This window comes from Platichthys flesus, chromosome 11, assembly GCF_949316205.1.
Source record: "Platichthys flesus chromosome 11, fPlaFle2.1, whole genome shotgun sequence".
Classification (NCBI taxonomy): domain Eukaryota; kingdom Metazoa; phylum Chordata; class Actinopteri; order Pleuronectiformes; family Pleuronectidae; genus Platichthys; species Platichthys flesus.
In genome coordinates, this window is record NC_084955.1 from 21,115,653 (window position 1) to 21,138,387 (window position 22,735).

Consider the following 22,735-nt stretch of genomic DNA (forward strand, 5'->3'; position numbering starts at 1 on the left):
ATATTTTTTTGCATTTTGTTAACAAAAGAATGATTTGATCAGTTGAGATGATTGAAAGTTGTCAGTCCCAGCTCAAATAAAACTTTCAAAACTTTATTTTACAGAGCGTCTGACCTGAGGACATCACTGCAACATTATATAATATATACAACATATAATATAATCCTGTAACAAAAGCATTTGCAGGCAAGCTTTGTTAAAAAGAACAAGTGAAGAAGTACAAGTAAATAAGTAACTCAATATACACTATATGATACAATAAGTACAAAATTATAATGTAAATGATATATGCATATATTGAACCACCGACCTTCTGGTTGGAGGACGTAACTCTACCCCCCCGGCAAAAGCTGCCCCAAAACGTATCTAATAATATCTCAATGTCTCAGAATTTGTACATTTACTTTTGATGCTCAAGAGTTTAAGGGTATAGGATATAGTCATATACTTCTATATATATATATATATATATATATATATATCTTATTTACCTACTACATAACTCAAGTAAATCTAAGGTTTACATGGTCCGTTAATAGAAATGCATCACAATATAATGTCCATTTCATGTTGCAATGCATTTTGTGGGTACATACATTCTTCAGAAACCCTTTCAGGAACAATAATGTCAATAAACTTTAAAGTTCATCATTTGTTCCAACATATTTCATTTTATTTTGAGCTGCAAATATTCACATTTCAGGTGTGTGGGTTTGGATTAAGTTCACAACACTGGAAAAGACCAAAAAAACATTCAGCAGTGATTCTCAGCATTTCTTTTTTCTAAATGCATGTCATTTATATATAGATTATATAAAAAGTTATTAATACAATCATTTTACACTCACATTATTTACATTTTAAGCTGCAAAGCAAGGATTTTAACCGTTTATCCCTCAAATTTTCTAAGTTCACTATTTTCCCAAAAACCTAAAATGAACAGTTTAATATATAACAATATTTATATATTATATTTTAGCTCAGTAACGTTACTTCTGTGCCTTATTGCTAACTAGTTTTAAAATACTCCTAATGGCAACACACAGTGTTTTGTTGTAGCTGCAGAAGGTTTGTTGACCAGCTTACATTTCTGTAGATTTACGGCTTCGACATTTTTTGCTTAACACATGAACTCTTCAGACTCTGTGATGACTTATTGTGAATACATCTTCCTCAGACGTTCCTGAAGTTAGAGTAAAGACTTTCATCTTGGTGTGAGCTGCTGGAGTCTCTGTTGGTCGTCTGACGTGCAGCTGCATAACCAACATCATCATAGTCCTGCAGGCTCTCTGGTTCATTCTAGGATGAGAGCGTCAGTAGTTTACAGATTATTTTTGTGAGAGTTTCTGGAATAAATTCAACTAATAGCAAAATAAACAGACTGATATAACGAAATGAGAGGTCAAGATTCCTGACCTTTTTAACTCGGGTTGGCTTGGACACCTTCGCATAAACAGAGTCTTCTTCCTCCTTTCTTTGTGTCTTCCTTGAAAAACAAATATCATCATGATGTGAGCTGTTCAATAACGCCTTTGTTGTTCTGGTATTGTAACACAAATATTAAATTCTCACTTTATCTTAGTCTTAAAGTTCAGAGGAGCGTACTGTACAGAATAGTCTTCAGTTTTTCCAGCTTTCTGTCTTGTGGGGTTTTTTGCAGAGGCAGCCTGAGCAGATGCAGACAGAAAACATCAGTGATTATCAAGCAGCAACTGAATCTCTTCATTACTGCTCATTCAAAATGGATGCTGTACAGGTTGTCTCTTAAATAATGGCCTCAGTATACTGAGATATAAGTGTACTTATACACAGCTACTGACAGGGCAAACAGTGAGGGCAGGATATGGAAGAACAAGGAGGGAAAAGCAACAGCTTTAACAGTAAAAGACACATCTGCCTGTAGAGCCAGACTAATACTGATGATAGAAGATGGAAGGCAGTAGCTCTACATGGTCAATATGATGAGTTGGAGATATCATGATAGATTATTTATTTACAGTTTTTAAATCTGATGGGTACATGTTGTTGTCTTGTTGCATTGTGGGTACTCAAAATAAAAAAAAGGACACATTCTGGGACTTTGGAGGCTTTGTAATATCACCATTAAAACATATTTGATTACACATTATTGAAATTATGACACAATTTAGAGTATTTAGAAGAATTAGTAATTTTACAGCTGTAACAGGTCAGAAGTGATGAAGCAGAACCTTAAATATCCTGAATCTTATACCTGTGCTCTCCTTAATCACTGTTTTCTATGATTTCCACTATTCAAATAGTCAATTAGAAATAGATTTTGAAGTTTCAACAACTGGTAGTTAAATAATTTACAACAGGCCACCATAACTAAACACCTTGAATAAAACTCTTTTTGATAAAAATCTTCTTGAGTTTTACTAAATTCTACATATATGATTGTTTACATTTCTTGTTTTCTTGTTTAAAGTGTTGTCTCAAGTGTTGACTCACCTGGGGCAGATTCAAACTGCTGTAAACAAGGTTGATGTCGGTTAGAGGCCTGTGAAATATAAAATATATATGAGAATTAACATATGCATACAGAGTGAGTGACTATTATAAATAACGGGGCAGACTTTCATTGTGCCATTCAAGTCTGGAGGATCTAGAAAATAAATGGATGCTTTGACTCCAGCATGAGCAGCAGTCCATGTCTGACTCTGTCCCACACAGTGTTCCTTGTCCTGGGTGGGGACAGTGTGTTGAGGGGGTCTGGTCTTACGTGCTGTCTGGAAGAGGCTGGTTTCCAGGGGCCTCTGGACGCCTCAACTGCTCAGAAAAAACAGAAGGGGATTTGGTGTTTGTTGTTCCTTGTTGAATAGATTTTTTCTTCCTGTATCTGAAAACATAGAGGGACATGATGTGGTTACACATGTCAGACCGTCTCTGAAATGTATTTATTGATCAAATGCAGTTCTTATTCATTCACCTTAAAACTACGACGATTAAAATGATAATCATCAGGACAAATAGAGCAGGAACGAGGAACATCAGGATGAGCAGATAGTTTCCAGTGGCTAAAAGAGAGAGAGAGCATCATATATAGCTTGACCTTTGACCTTTGGCTACCAAAATCAAATCAGTTACTCATTGATTCTACTTGTGTTTTTGTGTAATGGACATAGGACACAGGACGTATGGACGGACAACCAGAAAACCCGATCTGATATAAACCTCCCACATGTCTCCTGAGCAATTAAACACACAGTTAAGACCTTGAAATTCACTCACGTTCAAACAGATGGACGGGATCAGACAAACTTTGATCTACTTCATTTTGTGCGATGCAGTAGTAGACTCCTGGCTGGTTTGAGTACACTGTGTGGTTTTGATGCTCGGACACAAGTTCATCCTTTTCCTCTCCCTGACTCCTCCTGTACCATGAGTAGTTGTGGATTGGGGGAAAGCTGTGACTGAAGCAGCTCAGCATCACGGAGCTCCTCCCGTCAAGCTCCTGCTTCTCTGCTGACTGCGTGATGTTTGTGTGTTTTGGAGAAACTAGCCGGGAAATTCAGGAGAAAAGACAACGTCATTCTCTGAACATCATCAAAGATCAAACATGAATAACACAACAAATGAAGTGACGTTATTGCTGCTCTTTAAAACCAGACTGAGAAGAATGGGAAACTTTAAAAGGGAGGATAAAACAGACTGGCTTTAGATTCACCTGGTAAAGCCTTGAAAAAAATCTCAGCAATTTCTCTTTGAAACAAACTACAGCCACTGATTTCAGGTAACTGTTCATTTTCTGACTTCAATTTCTTTTCCATCAGGTTTGCTAAACGTTATTTTGAATGATTTTTTTAATTTGTTGAAATAGATTTTGAAGTATAAACAAGTTGAAATGTAATTAATTAAAATAACAAATCTTTTGTACTAAGACAAAGTCGGTGAACAGATCTTTAGAAACAAGAACCCTGATGCTTTGAAACACTCTGACTAGCTTCAAACTAACTAAACTTACTTCATTCTCTGATTTGACGTGGTTCAAGTTATTATTCTTTTATTTATTCTTTTATGATAGATTTGTGAATTGAATAATTCCCCTAACCAGGTGTCTCTCTGCAGTGACCTTGACAAACAGGGTGTATGCCCTTATTCTGGGATGTTTTCTTCTAACTGCTACAGAGGACAGACACAGCAGATAGACACACATGATGATTTTGTGTCTTTTTTTGCATACTCTGTTTTATGATACGCCTCTTTGAACTTTGGAACAGTTCAACTTTGAGCACCTGTGCTTGTTCTGTAACCTCTGAAGAGATTACTATTATAAGGCTCAAAGGCAATTCCAGTCTGAGAATCTCATTATTTCAAATCTCAAGATGAATTTCTATCACATTTGTAATAAGATTTTTTCATCATTCATTTTTGATGTGATTTTTTGTATTTGGGAAGCACTTTGTAACGTTGTTTTGAGAAGTGATATTTAAATACATTTTAAGGTCAGTTTGGAGATAGTGGAATAAGGGGCACAATAACATGCAAACCTGTGAAAATAATACATTGCATTACACAATTACACCACAAATTATACTGTAAGAAAACTTATAACTGCTGAAGTCACAAGGCTTTAACAGAATTATATTTTACTCTGGTGGAAAAATTATAGAGATTAAAGTAATTTAGGTCATTCATTTCTCAGGTGCTATTGTGTCAACTGTCAGAAGTAATAATAACAAAAAAATATATATAATTCTGCATCAATAGTTTATTATAAGGAAGATTTGGTTGGATGTGATTGGTTGGAAAAACTAAAAGTCGCAGCTGAAACACTCACATTTCACCACCAACTCCTTCCACTCGCTGTCATTATAGCCCGAACTGTTGTGGGCACGGCAGATGTACGAGCCAGCGTCGGCTGAAGTCACAGTAAAGTTGTGGGAGAGAGAGATGTTGGGTCCTGAATTGAGATTATTTTCAGTGATTTTTAAAGACTGATGATTTGTGTTGTTCTTCATCAAGGTGAGAGTTGACTGTGGGAAACTTTCAACAGTGCAGTTGATGGTGATGGTCTGACCTTCTGTGACCTCAGACCTCATAGACAGTATAGGTTTAGGGAGCGGGTCTGTAGAGAGGAAGCAGAATCTTCTTTAAAGAAGGCACATTATGATTTTATTGTTTTTCTTCCCTCAGTGTCAACAACACATTTTCCTTCACATCAAGACCAGGATGGACTTTGACTGTCACATTGTTGGGACTGTCTGAAGTAACCAAAAATATAGAAAACAGAGAACTGTCAGATTTAACCACTGTTCAATATAATGGTCTTAATAATATAGAATGATCCTGTTTCATATATATTTTTGATTTCATCTGGGTTGATGTCATTGTAGATTTGTCGGTAGTGAACTAATTTATTAAAGGGAGCACAATAACATGCAAACCTATGACTCTGGTGGAAGAAGTACAGAGATTTAAGGAAAAGTAGAAATATCGCAGGACAAAAATACTCCATTACAAGTATAGGCCCTGAATTCATAATTTAAATAAGCAGCACAGTAGTTTATTAGGATTATTCATTAAGTAGCAGAGTCGCACCACGTAAAATTAGTGGATCATTATATTTACAATTTATAGATTAAATGACTTTATATAGGGTCTTGTAGTTTATTGATATTTTCTAAGCTCCACAGAACTTAATCAAATAGACACATTTATTTTAGGTCATTCATTTAACAGGTGCTATTGTTAGTCAATAGTCAGAAGTAATATTTAATAGAAAAGTACATAAGAGAAGCTACTTTTTCATAGATAGATTTTTAGAGGAAGATTTATTTTGATATTTTTACTTGGAATAAGAAGCCGCAGCTGAAACACTCACATTTCAACACCAACTCCTGCTGCTTGCTGTCCTTTGAGCCCTCAGTGTTCTGGGCACGGCAGAAGTATGAGCCAGCGTCGGCTGAAGTCACAGTAAAGTTGTGGGAGAGAGAGATGTTGGGTCCTGAATTGAGATTATTTTCAGTGATTTTTAAAGACTGATGATTTGTGTTGTTCTTCATCAAGGTGAGATTCGACTGTGGGAAACTTTCAACAGTGCAGTTGATGGTGATGGTCTGACCTTCTGTGACCTCAGACCTCATAGACAGTATAGGTTCAGTGGGCGGGTCTGTAGAGAGGAAGCAGAATCTTCTTATAAGAAGGCACATTATGATGCCTGAAGCTCCTAAACTTCTCTTCATCAGTCCAGCTGATATGATTTATTGTACTAAGACAAATTTGGGGACAAATTTTTGAAACAAGAGCCCTGAGGCTCTGAAACAGCCTGAACGAGGAAATACAGCAGACTGAGTCAGGAGCTGAACACATACTTTTATCTTACTTCATTCACTGATTTTACGTTGATCTAATTTTTGTTCAATTATTTATTCTTTTATGACAGGGTGTTGTAGCCGACCTGACTGGGAAACTATGTAGAGTGAAGCTGTAGACAAACTGCTCTAGAGTCATAACTGAATAAAAGTGAAGCCAGAGTGTCTAGATCCCCATCTTGTGAATGGGACAAGGACCAAACTAAAGATGCAAAATACACATCAACTAAAATGATCTAAAAGATGGATTCTGTAGTTTTTATTTTTATGTAGTTTGTTCAAATGTTCATTTTTCAATTGATTATTCATTATACTTCCACCCTGAGGAGCCTTGGTGTCTCGGGGCATGAAGGACACATTTGTCCATTAATCATAATGTTATGAATATTCTGAAATGTATTTTAATATTCCGATTTTTATTGTACATACATTTAACCGGACTTCCAGGGTCACTTGTAGAAACATCTGTTGGTGAAAACACAAGTGGGGACGTTAGTTAATCTAAAGTACAAAACATTATTTTCAAAGTGGAGAAATAAAATCCTTACATTTTATCAGGGCCAGAAAAAACAACCATGTGACTGTCTGAGCCTCCATCTCATGTGGGACTACAACTGGATTCTGAAACAAATAAAAACTGAAAAGGGGATAAAAACATCATAAGATCACAGAACTTTTTATTTTTACTGTAAAATGTGTGATCAAAGTTATTTTTCATCTTGTCTCAAAATTTCTTTCTTCCTCTTTCCATTTCTTATACTGACAGTCAGAGTTGTCTTTGTTTTGTTCCTCATATCACGATGGTTGTGAAATTGTGGTTGGAAAACACATAAGTCACCTCAACTCTACCCAGAATTTGTTGTTCATTAAAGGAAAATAAATGCAATTTTTTTTAAATGGAATATTTATACCACATATTTCTGTCAATCCATAAATAAACAAAAGTTTGTTTTCTGTCAAAAATGACCCGTATTCATTTCACATGTTATTTCATGCATGGCTGTGCTTCTTTGCTATATCTTTTAAAATCTATTTATTTAATCATTTAATATTACAAAGTATTAATTCAAATATCTTGTTTTTGATTACCACAAATCATTATTTTAATTTTCTCTGTCCTAATTTTTGAAATAAAATAGTTTTTGTATTACCACATCAAGTTTACACACATGGGTCAAAAATGACCCAGGTATGCAAGTGTGAATTTGATAGGAACCTTTGATTTGTAAATGTTTGTAGTTAGGAACATGTTTACTTAGGACAACTTTTCACATGCCAGACTATGTGCAGTTATCTTTTCACAGGATATCAAATACTTTCTTAGGTAGAACAATTGTAAAATAAGACTAAAATAAGATCAGATGTGCAAAAGCAGCCCGTTACGTTCTGACAAGTAGTTCTGACAAGTGTGTTATATGAAAAGTTGTCCACAGTAAACATGTTCCTAACTACAAACATTTATATATCATAGGTTCCTATAAAATTCACACTTGCATAAATGGGTCCTTTTTGACCCATGTGTGTAAACTTGTTGTAGTAATACAAAAACTATTTTAGATAAAAAATGAAGACTGATAAATAATGATTTGTGGTTATCAAAAACAGGATATTTTAATTAATACTTTGTAATATTAAATGATTTAATAAAAGATATAGCAAAGAAGCACAGCCATGCATGAAATGCATGGCTATGAAATGCATACATGTGAAATGAATACGGGTCATTTTTGACCCATGTTTTGCCTTAGAAGGGTAGTGATACAAAAATATACGAAATATACTGTTAAAAAAGTCATATCTGTCTCGTTGGGTTCATCTCAGTCTTCAGGCAACTACGACATCTGAAACTGATGTTTGAGTTTTCATTTGGAAAAAAGTTTTTCAACTCAATGCAAGAAAAAGAGTTTTAAATTATTATTAACTAATTAAGTGATATGGATTCAAATTTTAGTCAGAAAAAAATCTGCTTGTTTCATCCAAAAAATACAGTTTGTAATTAGTGTGTAAATAAAACTTTTGAAACACTATATTTTATTCTAGTATATTAACATCATGAGGAGATAAATAACCATAGAAGCTTGTTCTTACCCCAGAGGACCCACATGTATCAGTCTGTCACACACAGCCTCACTCCGAGAATGAGACTCAAAGAAGAAGGAAGTTTTCACACTTTGAAAGGGGATGCAAACAAATAATTAGCATCCCTTATCATGCAAGCCAGAAAACATCTTCTTGTAGGTGTTCTGATTACAGTGATAGTGTTCACAGCTTCTCACAGTATCTGCTATCAGATGCACTTCACCTCACTTCCTCTTTTTGTCGTTCTTTGTTGTTAAGTCTTGTTCACAGGCACTGAGCAGTTTTCAGTACGTCGTATTTATTTGGAGAATTTATGCTCACATAGTATTTACAGTGTCTCTATTTAAAACTTCATCTAACAATGTGAAAACATATCTAAACGGTTTGCACAAGTCTGCAGCCCTTTAAGTCTCGGGGTTCCACACCTCGCTGTCGGGCCAGTTGCTCGACTGATTCGTCTCAGTGTTTCCAGACTGGCTCTCCTTTTCTCTTCCAGGTTCTTCTCTCCCATTGAAGCTAAGAGAACCCAGTACACTGTCTGTATCTCTCAGGTTCGACTGGGGAGGTGTCGGGCACAGGCGGCAGGTCCAACAGGCGGACATCAGGGTGTTTAGGGTCAGGGTAGCCTGCCACGTCCTCTGAGGCCACAGGGGTTGAAGCAGGAGCTGCCCCCTCATCCCCAGGCAGGGGCGGACTGGGGGAAAAAAGTGGCCCGGGAGTTTCTGTCAGACCGGCCCACTCAATACACGGCGGTGCGCATGCGTATAACTGGGTGCCGCGTTGCGTGTATGTATGCAAATCCAAATTCTCTACACTTCGGCTGTGTAAGAACCAATTTAGAGGTGTTTATTAATAAGGTGGAGATCTTTTCTTACTTTGGACTTCCGAAGTCTGTAAAACACATATTAAAAGACACTTAAAAAAAAATCGAAAAATAGTCACCATGAGTGTGAAGACCGATTGCGAGTAGCAGTATAAAACCAGTCAGTGCGAATAGATAGGTATAGCTCTTGGAGAAAATTACGCTTGTGCCGCTGTTTCAACCATTGTAGGGCTGATGCGATGATGGGCGTGGGCCGGTACATCATAGTGATGGGCCGTTGGATTTATATTTTCGGCCATCGGCCCACCGGGGATGTCCCCGGTATTCCCGATGGCCAGTCCGCCCCTGTCCCCAGGTCCGAGGCCACGGAGGGAGTTAATGAAGGAGTCTTTTCCATCACCGTGGTTTCCCACCACAGCCAAGTTGATTCTACTGCTCAAGAGATCTTCCACCACGTCCCTGACATCTGATAACTTATTGCTGTCTATGGATTCTTTCAGGGTCTCAAGGAAACTCAGGCCTTTGAAAACATCAGCCATTTCTACAAAGACACAGAGTGAATTATTAGAAGATTCACAACAGGTCCTTTGATAAAGAACAGATATGATGGACACTATCTATCATCTATCTACTAATTCCACTAATCTCTCTCTATCTCTGTGTCTGTTGTTGTGTGACTTTCATATCTGGAGAAGCGTTCATCTTATCGGCTTCACACGTGATATGTGCATTGTTAAGGTCCCAAGGAAGTGCAGTGTGAGAACTTGTCTTGATTTGGAAACGCAACACGTTCAATAATAAGCTGATAAGCTTTGAATAAACAGGCGACCAGTGCTCTGCAGCAGACCATCAACCATCAATGGTTCTGTGGACTGAGTCCCACAGTCGGCCTTTAGTTGCTGTGGCAAATCAAACAGGCACGTTTACAACTGACTCTGGTAACAACAGATAAAACAGGAGTCTTTGCAGTAGTTATGATAAAGCGTTAACTTAGAGGAAACCTGAACTAAAAAGTTAAATAATAATAATATATTAATGTTATATTCTTAAGCAGTACTGTTAGTGGAGGAAAGTAAACATGTAAATATTCTCCAGAACTGTGCATTTTTTTTTATTATTACACTTCTTCTCTACAACTTATGACCCTTCACATGTCTTCAGTTGTTCAGGAGAGCATGACCCAGAAAGATACCTTCATCTGAAGTAACTTAATCAGCTCCATGCAGGTCCGGACCTCGGTATTATTTAAAAATGTGTCTATGTGGGTGGGGGTGAGTGAGTAGGAGGTGGAGTGGATCATCTTCTGGTGAATATACAAGGTAACGTAGTGTTAACGTCTCCTGCTCGACCTCCAGACCGGAGTCCGTGACGTACAGGGGAGATGTCTGTTCTCCTCCCGGGCTGAAGCCGCTTCTCACTTCAGGGTTCACACCCTTCACTTTCTGAAGCAGGAGAGAAATAACGCAGGACACTTCTTCTTGTCTGGAGAAGGTGTTGCATACATTTTTCAACACACTGTAACTGAGACTCTCTCTCTCTCTCTCTCTCTCTCTCTCTCTCTCTCTCTCTCTCTCTCTCTCTCTCTCTCTCTCTCTCTCTCTCTCTCTCTCTCTCTCTCTCTCTCTCTCTCTCTCTCTCTCTCTCTCTCTCTCTCTCTCTCTCTCTCTCTCTCTCTCTCTCTCTCTCTCTCTCTCTCTCTCTCTCTCTCTCTCTCTCTCTCTCTCTCTCTCTCTCTCTCTGCTTATGTGGATGAACTGTTTGAGACATGTTTCTATAGATTAAATATAAGATGATACAAACACAATGGTAAGTCATTTATGCTATTTTCCACTGACGTGCTGTTGAAACTACTGTTAATAAATAGCTGATCTCCAAACATCTTAAATGTGCATATTTAGATCGGGGGATACTGCCCTCCGGCTACTGGCCTGGCTCCATGGCAACTCAAATACTTACTCATTGATGCACCTGTATGGAAATGTATTAACGTATCTAATAATATCATAATGTCTCAGAATTTGTACTTTTAATTTGGATGCTCAAGAGTTTAAGTTCAGGATATAGTCATATACTTTATTTTAGTTATTCCTTATATCAAGTAAATCTAAGGTTTACATGGTCCGTTATTAGAAATGCATCACAAGATAATGTCCATTTCATGATGCAATGCATTTTGTGTGTACATGCATTCTTAAGAAAACACTTTTGTGCTGTGACATGTTCACAAATCCAACAATAATGTCAATCAACTTTAAAGTTCATCATCTGTTCCAACATATTTCATTTTATTTTGAGCTACAGGATATTCACATTTCAAGTGTTGGTTTGGATTAAGTTCACAACACTGGAAAGGACAAAAAAAAAATAAATTCAGCAGTGATTCTCAGCATTTCTTGTCTAACTGTATGCTATTTATATAGATTGTGTTGTGCAATAATGCATTAAATGAGATTCCATAAAATGATGTGCCTTTCAGCATTCAATAAATGTTGTTAAAGTACTAACTACAGAACTCTGATTAAACATTAAAGTCATAACCATAACCACAATTACAATATAGATAATAAGCTAAGTTGAAGGGTATAGAGTTCTTGACAGTGGAGAGGTTGGCGAAATTCACTTATGCAACATTAATGAAAAAACATTTGTGAAAGTAAAACATTTATCATAAATATAATAAAGTAAAGAAACACAAATTACTAACAGTGTACTTACTAAATGAAGATATGTATGTGAGTATGCGTCTGTGTTTGTCTGTGTGTGGGACTCTCCCCTTTGGAATGTTTACGACATGTGGCGGGGGTCAGTGCGATGGATGAAGAGATATGTGTGTGTCTGTGTTGGTGCCAAACTAGAGAAAGTTACTAGATGCATGCAAGGAAAGACTGAAGAGCAGAACTAACATTAACTTTCAAATAACTTGTAACCAAAATATCACAGCAACACAAATCAAACTTATAAATATCACCTAGTATAATTATTAAGCCCAATTGTGTTACTGTCCATGGAAAGGGAATAGAGGTTGCTGTGCTGTTGGACGTTCTGTGAAGTAATCTTGCTGGTTGTGTGGCCCCTGCCTTTGTGGTTCTGTTGTGCAGATCAGTGGTTTTGCTGTTTGAAGTTCTCCGGCAGGACGAGGAGTTGGACAAGCCAAGCTTCTAGCTAGATGGAAAGAGAATGAAGAGAGGGAGACCTCGTCTTATATTGGCTTGGTGACCTCATAGGTCATGGGGCCCAGACTGACCAATAGTGGTTGACACTTGTGTCTCCAGTCGGTTTTCACACCTCTGTGTGACGTTCAGGCACCCTGGGAGACTGAGTTCGGGAGGCTCTGGTTTTCTCCAGAACAAAGGACATAAGGCTTTAGGCTTTTGACTACACATGAAGGCCGAACACCAGTAGTTCACAAATACCAGGTCCCAACTATTATATATGAAGTTATTAATACAATCGTTTAACACTCATAATATTTACAGTTTAAGTTACAAAATAAGGATTTTAACCGTTCATCCCTCACATTTTGCTTAGTTCACTACATTTCCCCAAAACCTTTAATTAACAGTTATAAATATTTTTTTCATTTTAGCTCAGTAATGTAACTTATGTGACTTCTTGCTAACTTGTTTTAAAACACTCCAAATGGCAACACACAGGGTTTTGTTGTAGCTGCATAAAGTTTGTTGACCAGCTTACATTACTGTAGATTTACAATTACAACCTATTTTGTTTAACACACAAACTCTTCAGACTCTCTGTGATGACCTGTGATGAGAACATCTTGGGTCAAATCCTGACGTCAGAGTATTGACTCTCATCTTGGTGTGAGCTGCTGTTGGTGCACGTGCAGCTGCATTACTAATGTTTTCTTAGTCCTGCAGGCTCTCTGGTTCATTCTAGGATGAGAGTGGAGGTAGTTCATAGATTATTTGTGTAAGAATTTTTTTAATAAATTCAACTAATAGCAAAATATAGAAACTGATATAACGAAATGAGAGGTTACGGTTCCTGACCTTTTCTAACTTGTGTTGGGTTAGACACCATCGCATACACAGAGTCTTCTTCCACCTTTCTTTGCTTCTTCCTTGAAAAACAAATATCAACATGATGTTTGCTGATCAATATCACCTTTGTTGTTCTGGTATTGTAACACAAAGATTAAATTCTCACTTTATGTTCGTCTTAAAGTGCAGAGGAGCATAGTGGACAGAATAGTCCTCGGTGTTTCCAGCTTGCCGTCTTGTGGGGTTTTGTGCAGAGGCAGCCTGAGCAGATGCAGACAGAAAACATCAGTGATTATCAAGCAGCAACTGAATCACTTCATTCATGCTCTAAAATGGATGCTGTACAGGTTGTCTTTTAATCCCTGGCCCCAGTATACTGAGATATAAGTTCACTGATAGACAGCTACTGACAGGGCAAACAGTGAGGGCAGGATATGGAAGAACAAGGAGGGAAAAGCAACAGCTTGAAAAGTAAAAGACACATCTGCCTGTAGAGCCAGATTAATACTGATGATAGAAGATGGAAGGCAGTAGCTCTACATGGTCAATTTGAGGAGTTGTAGATATCCTGATAGATTATTTATTTACAATTATTAAATCTGATGGGTACATGTTGTTGTCTTGTTTCAGATCTTTGCATCATGAGAACGCAAAATAAAACTAATAAAATATTCTGGGACTTTGGAGGCTTTGATATATCACCATTAAAACATATTGGATACATATTTAGAAGAATTAGCAGTTTTACAGCTTTAACAGATCAGAAGTGATGAAGGCTTAAATATCCTGAATCCTATACCTAAACTCTCCATAATCACTATTTCCTACGATTTCAATATACATATAGCCAATTAGAAATAGATTTTGAACTTTCGACAACTAGTAGTTAAATAATGTACAAATCTATTTTGCTAAGACAAGGTTCTGACAACAGGCCACCGTGACCAGACACTTAGAATTAAACTCTTTTTAATATAAATCTTCTTGAGTTTTACTTAAGTCTCAATATATAATTTGTTTTAATTTATTGTTTTCTTGTTTAAAGTGTTGTCTCTACCCGGACTCACCTGGGGCAGATTCAAACTGCTGTAAACAAGGTTGATGTCGGTCGGAGGCCTGTGGAATAAAAAAGATATGTTAGAATAAACACTTTCATACAGAGTCAATGGCTATTATAAAAAACAGGGCCGACTTTCATTGTGACATTCAAGTCTGGAGGATCTAGAAAATAAATGGATGCTTTGATTCCAGCATGAGCAGCAGTCCATGTCTCACTCTGTCCCACACAGTGGTTCTTGTCCTGGGTGGGGACAGTGTGTTGAGTGGGTGTGGTCTCACGTGCTGTCTGGAAGAGGCTGGTTTCCAGGGGCCTCTGGACGTCCCAACTGCTCCGAAAAACCAGAAGGGGATTCTGTGTTTTTTGTTCCTTGTTGAATAGATTTTTTCTTCCTGTATCTGAAAACATAGAGGGACATGATGTGGTTACACATGTCAGAACATCTCTGAAATGTATTTATTGATCAAATGCAGTTCTTATTCATTCACCTTAAAACTACGACGATTAAAATGATAATCATCAGGACAAATAGAGAAGGAACGAGGAACTTCAGGATGTGCGGATTTCCTGTGGTTAAACATGAAAGAGCATCATAAAGAGCTTGACCTTTGACCTTGGGCTACCGAAATCAAATCAGTTACTCCGTGATTATACTTGTGTGTTTGTGCGAAGGACATAGGACAATGGAGGTATGGACGGACAACCTGAAAACATGATCTGATATAAACCTCCCACATGTCTCCTGAACAATAAAACACACAGTTATAAGACCTTGAAATTCACTCACGTTCAAACAGACGGACGGGATCAGACAAACTTTGATCTACTTCATTTTGTGCGATGCAGTAGTAGACTCCTGACTGGTTTGAGTACACTGTGTGGTTTTGATGCTCGGACACAAGTTCATCCTTTTCCTCTCCCTGACTCCTCCTGTACCATGAGTAGTTGTGTACTGGGGGAAAGCTGTGACTGAAGCAGCTCAGCATCACGGAGCTCCTCCCATCAGGCTCCTGCTTCTCTGCCGACAAAGTGATGTGTGTGTGTTTTGGAGCAACTAGCCGGGAAATTCAGGAGAAAAGACAACGTAATTTTCTGAACATCATCAAAGATCAAACATGAATAACACAACAAGTGAAGTGACATTATTGCTGCTCTTTAAAACCAGACTGAGAAGAATGTGAAACTTTAAATGGGAGAATAAAACAGACTGGCTTTAGATTCACCTGGTGAAACTCTTAATTTATTTCTCTGCAATTTCTCTTTGACACAAACTACAGCCACTGATTTTAGTTTTGTGTTCCTTTTTTAACTTCAATATTTTTTATCAGGTTTGCTAAGCGTTATTTGAATGATTTGTTGAATTTGCTGAAATAGATTTTGAAGTTTAAACAACTTGATATGTAATTAAATAAAATACAAATCTTTTCTACTAAGACAAAGTTGGGGAACAGAGCTTTAGAAACACCGTGACTAGTTTAAAACTGAAACAAATACTTTTATCTTACTTCATTCTCTGATTTGACGTAGTTCTAGTTTTAATACTTCTATTTATTCTTTTATGACAGAATTTTTGTAATAGAAAATTCTGTGATGTTTTTTTCCAACTGCTACAGCGGACGGACACAGCAGATAGACACAGATGATGATTTCATGTATTTCTATCATATTATGTTTTATGAAACGCCTCTTTGTATAAGAACTGGCTTTTGTGAACTTTTGGGCAGTTCCACTATGAGTACCCGTGCTTGTTGTGTATTCTCTGCAGAGCTTACTATTAAAAAGACTCAAAGGTAACTCAAATCTCAAGATAAATTCCCATCACATTTATAATAAGATTTTATTCATACATAAAATTTAAATAATTGATCAGGTACGTTTGGAGAAGGTGGACTAGGGAGCACAATAACATGCAAACCTATGAAAGAATTCACTGCATTACAAAATTACATCACAAATTACACTATAAGAAAACTTATATATGCTTAAAGTCACAAGGCTTCAATTTAACAGAGTTATAGTTTACTCTGGTGAAAGAGATTTAAGTTCTTTAGGTCTTTCTTTTCTCAGGTGCCATTGCTTTAAATGTCAGAAAAAATAATTAATTAAAAAAACTGGACCACTGAATGAATACATGAGAAAAATTTACTTCTGCATCAATAGTTTCTTGGTTTGATCTGTTTGGTTGTAAAAAAAAGCCGCAGCTGAAACACTCACATTTCACCACCAACTCCTGCTGCTTGCTGTCCTTTGAGCCCTCAGTGTTCTGGGCACGGCAGATGTACCAGCCAGCGTCGACTGAAGTCACAGTAAACTTGTGGTAGAGAGAGTTGATGGGTCGTGAATTAAGATTATTTTCAGTGATTTTTAAAGTCTGATGATATTTGTTGATCCTCATCAAGGTGAGAGTTGACTGTGGGAAACTTTCAACAGTGCAGCTGATGGTGATGGTCTGACCTTCTGTGCCGTTAGACCTCATAGTCAGTAGAGGTTCAGTGGGCGGGTCTGTTGAGAGGAAGCAGAATCTTCTTTAAAGAAGGAACATTATGATTTTATTGTTTTCTTTCCTCAGTGTCAACAACATATTTTCCTTCACATCACATACATTCCTTCAGACCTGGATGGACTTGAACTGTCACATTGTTTGGACTCTCTGCAGTAACCAAAAATATAGAATACAGAGAACTGTGAGATTTAACCAGAGGTGTAAAAAGTACTGAAATATTGTACTCAAGTAAAAGTACCGTTACTTTGATGACAATTTACTTAAGTACAAGTAAAAGTACCCATCTAAAAATCGACTCAAGTAAAAGTAAAAAGTAGCTCATTTAACATGTACTTTAAGTAAAAGTTACTTAGTTACTTCCAACAACTTGATGGGGGCCGCTCCTATACAGTGGAAAAAAGAGCAAGGGGTCATAAATCCAATCCAAAAACTGTTCTTTTTCATTAAAGGAGAATCTTTACAAATATAAGTGCCATGACATTTAACATGTTAAACATTAAACATTTAACATGTCAACACAACATTTAAGAACTTTTGGGAGGACATGTCAAGACATGAACTACATGACAGCTAAAATAAAAAGTTATAATGCCTCTGTCCCACTGTATATTTAAACTTTTGGTTAAACTTTGGTCCACCTTTAGAGCACTAGTCTTCAAACTTCTTGTTGAGTTTGAGCAGCTTCTGATTTTCAAAGTGAGTAGATCTCATCCGGGCTCTTTGCAGTGAACAGCAGCACAGCTGAAGAGTCGCTCGCAGGCGGCCGAGGCAGGTAGGCCAGTGTTGAGTTTCAGGCAGTGTTGTTCATGAACGAGTTCAAAAGAACGAGTTCATTGAACACGTTCATTTTTAGGAGAACGTTGAACTGAACGCAGTTTCATGACAAATCATGAATTTGAACAGTGAACACGTTGATATTATCTGAGGTCTAGTTAAAACGTCACAGAATGTTTTCCTCTCCTGAGGAGAGACGCTGTCTAAATCGAATGCTTGCACCAGGTCGTTGCTCAGTGCCCGTAACATTTCCACGATGTAGCGCAGTGATTTTCAAACTGTGTGGTGCGCCCCACCGATGGGGCTTTGGAGACATAACAGGTGGGGTGTGCGACTGAAGGCGGAAATGCGAGGCGGCACTAGTATTATGGCCGAGCTAATGTTTGGACATCCGCATCTCTTTAACAGCGGAGCTGTAAACAAATCCCTCTTTCGCTGTAGCCAGGGGTCTGCAACCCGCGGCTACAGCATGCTAAACACTGCACAGGGAGCCACTGCAGCCGCTCTGCAGTGGCTCCCTGTGCAGTGTTGTGCATGTCGCGCATATTTTTCGCGAAAACAGTAAACTTTAAGATCAGTTCTCATATGTTGAATGTGCACGTGAGGGAACGTCATCCACTCTGCAGCATCTACCACTGCAGTGAGAATCGCCTTGTGCCTTGAACTATGTTATTTTTTCGTTACTCAGTAACGGATTCAGTTTACAATGAAGCGAACTACAAAGGTTCAGTCAAAATCTACTTAAGTAAAAGTAAAATTACCCATTAAAAAAACTACACAAAAAAACTGCTAAACTATAGTAACGTGAGAAAAAATGTATTTGTTACTTTACACCTCTGGATTTAACCACTGTTCCTAATATATTCATTTCTTAGGTTCTATTGTTTCAACTGTCAGAAGTAATAGTTATGTAGAAAAATACATGAGAAAAGCTACTTTTTCATAGATAGATGTTTTATAGGAAAAATGTGGTTTATTCGTTTGGTTAAAAAATAAAGCCGCAGCTGAAACACTCACATTTCACCACCAACTTCTTCTGCTTGCTGTCCTTTGAGCCCTCAGTGTTCTGGGCACGGCAGAAGTACAAGCCAGCGTCGGCTGAAGTCACAGTAAACTCGTGGGAGAGAGAGTTGATGGGTCGTGAATTAAGATTAGTTTCAGTGATTTTTAAATGCTGATCATATTTGTCGATCCTCATCAAGGTGAGAGTTGACTGTGGGAAACTTTCAACAGTGCAGCTGATGGTGATGTTCTGACCTTCTGTGACCTCAGACCTCATAGACAGTAGAGGTTCAGTAGGCGGGTCTGTAGAGAGGAAACAGAATCTTCTTTAAAGAAGGCACATTAGGATTTTATTGTTTTTCTTCAAACACATGATGAACAACAACACATTTTCCTTCACATCAAGACCAGGATGGACTTGAACTGTCACATTGTTGGGACTGACTGCAGTAACCAAAGATATAGAAAACAGAGAACTGTCAGGTGTAACCACTGTTCCTAATATAATGGTCTTTATAATATAGAATGACCTGAATAATGTATGTTTTTATATTTCATCAGGGTGTAAATCAATCTAAATTTGTAGGTACTGCACTAATTTGTAAAAGGGAGAATAATAACATGCAAACCTGTGAAAACAAGACATTGCATTTCAACACAATTTATACTATTGTGGTGTTGAATTATATCACAAGAACTCTTACAACTCAAAGTCAGAAGGCTTCATATCAACAGAATTAGACTTTACTCTGGTGGAAGAATTTCAGAGATTTAAGTAAAAGTAGAAATATCACAGTACAAAAATACTTCATTACAAGTATAGGCCACAAATTCATAATTTAAATAAGCAGCACAGTAGTTTATCAGGAGTATTCATTAAGTGGCAGAGTGGCACCACGTAACATTACTGGATTATAATTATTGATAATTTATAGATTGTATGACTTTATATAGGGTCTGGTAGTTTATTGATATTTTCTAAGCTCTACAGAACTTAATCAAATAGACACATTTACTTTAGGTCATTCATTTCTCAGGTGCTATTGTTTCACCTGTCAGAAGAAATAGTTAATAGAAAAATACATGCTTTTGCATATAGATTTTTTATAGGAAAAATTTGGTTTGATCTTTTGGTTGAAAAAAAAGCCGCGGCTGAAAGACTCATATTTCACCACCAATTTCTCCCACTTGCTGTCTTTATAGCCCTCAGTGTTCTGGGCACAGCAAATGTACCAGCCAGCATCGGCTGAAGTCACATTAAACTTGTGGTAGAGAGAGTTGATGGGTCGTGAATTAAGATTATTTTCAGTGATTTTTAAAGACTGAGGATTTGTGTTGTTCTTCATCAAGGTGAGAGTTGACTGTGGGAAACTTTCAGCAGTGCAGCTGATGATGATGGTCTGACCTTCTGTGACCTCAGAACTCATAGACAGTTTGAGTTCAGTGGGCGGGTCTGTAGAGGGGAAGAAGAATCTTCCTATAAGAAGGCACGTTATGATTTTATCGTTATTCTTCCCTCTAGTCTGTGTTACATAGGTTTTTTATAAATATAAAAGTTATTCCATGCAAAACATCCAACAATCAGTTATAAAGGGAGCTCCTCTCCTGAAGCTCCTAAACTCCTTTTCATCAGTCCAGCTGATATGATTTATTGTAATAAGACAAAGTTTGGGGACAAAGCTTTTGAAACAAGAGCCCTGAGGCTCTGAAACAGCCTGAACGAGGACATACAGCAGACTGAGTCAGGAGCTGAACACATACTTTTATCTTACTTCATTCACTGATTTTACGTTGATCTAATTTTTGTTCAATTATTTATTCTTTTATGACAGGTTGTTGTAGCCGACCTGACTAGGAAACTATGTAGAGTGAAGCTGTAGACAAACTGCTCTAGAGTCATAACTGAATAAAAGTGAAGCCAGAGTGTCTAGATCCCCATCTTGTGAATGGGACATGGACCAAACTAAAGAGTCAAAATACACATCAACTAAAATGATCTAAAAGATGGATTCTGTCGTTTTTATTTTTATGTAGTTTGTTCAAATGTTCATTTTTCAATTGATGATTCATTATATTTCCAGCCGGAGGAGCCTTGGTGTCTCGGGGCATGAAGAACACATTTGTCCACTATTTGTAATTTCATGAATATTCTGAAGTGTATTTTAATATTCAGATTTTTATTGTACATACATTTAACCGGACTTCCAGGGTCACTTGTAGAAACATCTGTCGGTGAAAACACAAGTGGAGAAGTTAGTTAATCTTTAATGAAAATGTTGGAAAAAATATAAAACATTATTTTCAAAGTGGAGAAATAAAATCCTTACATTTTATTAGGGCCAGAAAAAACAACCACGTGACTGTCTGAGCCTCCATCTCATGTGGGACTACAACTGGATTCTGAAATAAATAAAATCTGAAAAGTTGATAAAAACATCAGAAGATCACAGAACTTTTTCTTTTTACTGTAAAATGTGTGATCAAAGTTATTTTTCATCATAAAATGTCTTTCTTCCTCTTTCCATTTCTTTTACTGACAGTCGGAGTTAACTTTGTTTTGTTCCTCATATCACGCTGGTTGTGAAATTGTGGTTTGAAAACACATAAGTCACCTCACTTCTACGTAGAATGTGTCGTTCATTAAAGGAAAATAAATGTTATTATTTTAAAATGGAATATTTGTACCACATTTTTCTGTCAATCACAAAATCAACAGGAGTTTGTTTTCTGTTTTCTTTTTTTATTTCATTAGCTACTTGTTAGAATCACTTTTAAAGAAGAAACCCCAGGACACATTTAAAATATTTTTGAGCGCAAACATAAAAGTGTAGTATAAAATTCCAATTTTTGAACCTTTTATTCTGAAATATACTGTTTAAAAAGTCATATCTGGCTCTTTGGGTTCATCTCAGTCTTCAGGGAACTACGACATCTGAAACTGGTATTTGAGTTTTCATTTGGAAAAAAGTTTTTCAACTGAATGGAGGGAAAACGGTTTTAAATTATTATTAACTTATTAAGTGATATAGATTCAAATTTTATTCAGAAAAAAATCAGCTTGTTTCATCCATAATATACAGTTTGTAACTAGTGTGTAAATAAAACTTCTGAAACACTAGATCTTACTCAAGTATATTAACATCATGAGGAGATAAATAACCATAGAAGCTTGTTCTTACCCCAGAGGACCCACTTGTATCAGTCTGTCACACACAGCCTCACTCCGAGAATGAGACTCAAAGAAGAAGGAAGTTTTCCCTCTTTGAAAGGGGATGTAAAAAAAGGTATAGCATCCCTTATCATGCAAGCCAGAAAGCAGCTTCTTGAAGTTGTTCTGATTAGAGTGATAGTGTTCACAGCTTCTCACAGTATCTGCACGCAGAGGCACTTTCCCCCCTCTTCCTCTTTTTGTCGTTCTTTGTCGTGAAGTCTTGTTCACAGGCACAGAGCAGTTTTCAGGACGACATATTTATTTGGAGAATTTATGCTCACCTAGTATTTACAGTCTCTCTATTTAAAACTTCATCTAAAAATGTGTAAAGGTATCTAAAGGGTTTGTGGAGAGTTGAATGAAAATAAAAGTGCATGTGAACAACATGTAAACAGGAAACATCGCACACAGAGAAAGGCATTTCACTCTCCCTTGACCTGGTGAGACTTCTGAAATAAAGAGACTGGAGAATCATAGTCTTTTAAGAATACTTTGTTCCTTATGCAAGGAAGGTCAGACAATCATACAGCATGAGAAGAGCAATCTGCAGAGGGAACGACCACGAAGCAGCTGCAATGAAGAGATGTGTGTTTGAGTTATTTCATGTTTTCACACTCAGTGTTTCTGTTTCCTGTTTTATTTTGTAGGCTCTGTTCCTTGTGTGTTTTCTGTCTTCACTTCCTCTTGGTGATTGTCTGCACCAGTCATCATTTGTTACACCTGTGTCTAATTGCCCCTGCCTTCCCTGTGTCTGTATACAACTCTCTGTGCTCCCTTTTGTGAACCATGGTGATGTATTGTCCTGATCTCCCGTGTCTCAGTGTCCTGTGTCTCCTGAGCCTCTGAATTCCCCCTATAAGCTCCCTGTCTTTTGTTCCTTGTGGTTTTTGTTGATCCAGTTTCCCCGTTAAGTGTTAATGTTTTGTTTTGTCCCATTCAAATTGCAATCC

At 37.3% G+C, this 22,735-nt stretch overlaps 1 protein-coding gene across 5 annotated transcripts; it reads right to left on the bottom strand.

The window, feature by feature from the left end:
- Window positions 1-651: 651 nt before the first annotated feature.
- On the bottom strand, window positions 652-21,917 carry LOC133965618 (sialoadhesin-like). Of its 5 annotated transcripts, none has more exons than XM_062400268.1 (12): window positions 21,754-21,917; window positions 20,902-20,974; window positions 20,765-20,800; window positions 18,590-18,877; window positions 16,510-16,797; window positions 15,083-15,349; window positions 14,784-14,862; window positions 2,744-2,860; window positions 2,473-2,521; window positions 1,573-1,667; window positions 1,417-1,486; window positions 652-1,299 (listed from the first exon to the last, which is right to left on the bottom strand). In XM_062400268.1, exons 2-12 carry the CDS (start codon window positions 20,948-20,950, stop codon window positions 1,174-1,176), a joined length of 1,464 nt encoding a protein of 487 aa, XP_062256252.1. In that variant the 5' UTR covers window positions 20,951-20,974; window positions 21,754-21,917; the 3' UTR covers window positions 652-1,173. The 5 variants fall into 5 exon arrangements, with proteins under 5 accessions (XP_062256252.1, XP_062256253.1, XP_062256255.1 ...); XM_062400269.1 differs by having other exon boundaries at window positions 20,902-20,990; XM_062400270.1 differs by lacking the exons at window positions 652-1,299; window positions 1,417-1,486; window positions 1,573-1,667; window positions 2,473-2,521; window positions 2,744-2,860 and adding exons at window positions 11,502-13,130; window positions 13,248-13,318; window positions 13,405-13,499; window positions 14,306-14,354; window positions 14,577-14,693.
- Window positions 21,918-22,735: the final 818 nt, after the last annotated feature.

What these genes read in the sequence shown, in the direction of transcription:
- LOC133965618 (XM_062400268.1), bottom strand. Translation starts at nt 20,950, where the DNA reads ATGGAGGCTCAGACAGTCACGTGGTTGTTTTTTCTGGCCCTAATAAAA. An exon ending in TTTTCTGGCCCTAATAAAAT is followed by an intron (nt 20,801 to 20,901) that starts GTAAGGATTTTA and finishes TTTCACCGACAG; the next exon opens with ATGTTTCTACAAGTGACCCT. An exon ending in AGCCAACCCGAGTTAAAAAG is followed by an intron (nt 1,300 to 1,416) that starts GTCAGGAATCTT and finishes CTCTCATCCTAG; the next exon opens with AATGAACCAGAGAGCCTGCA.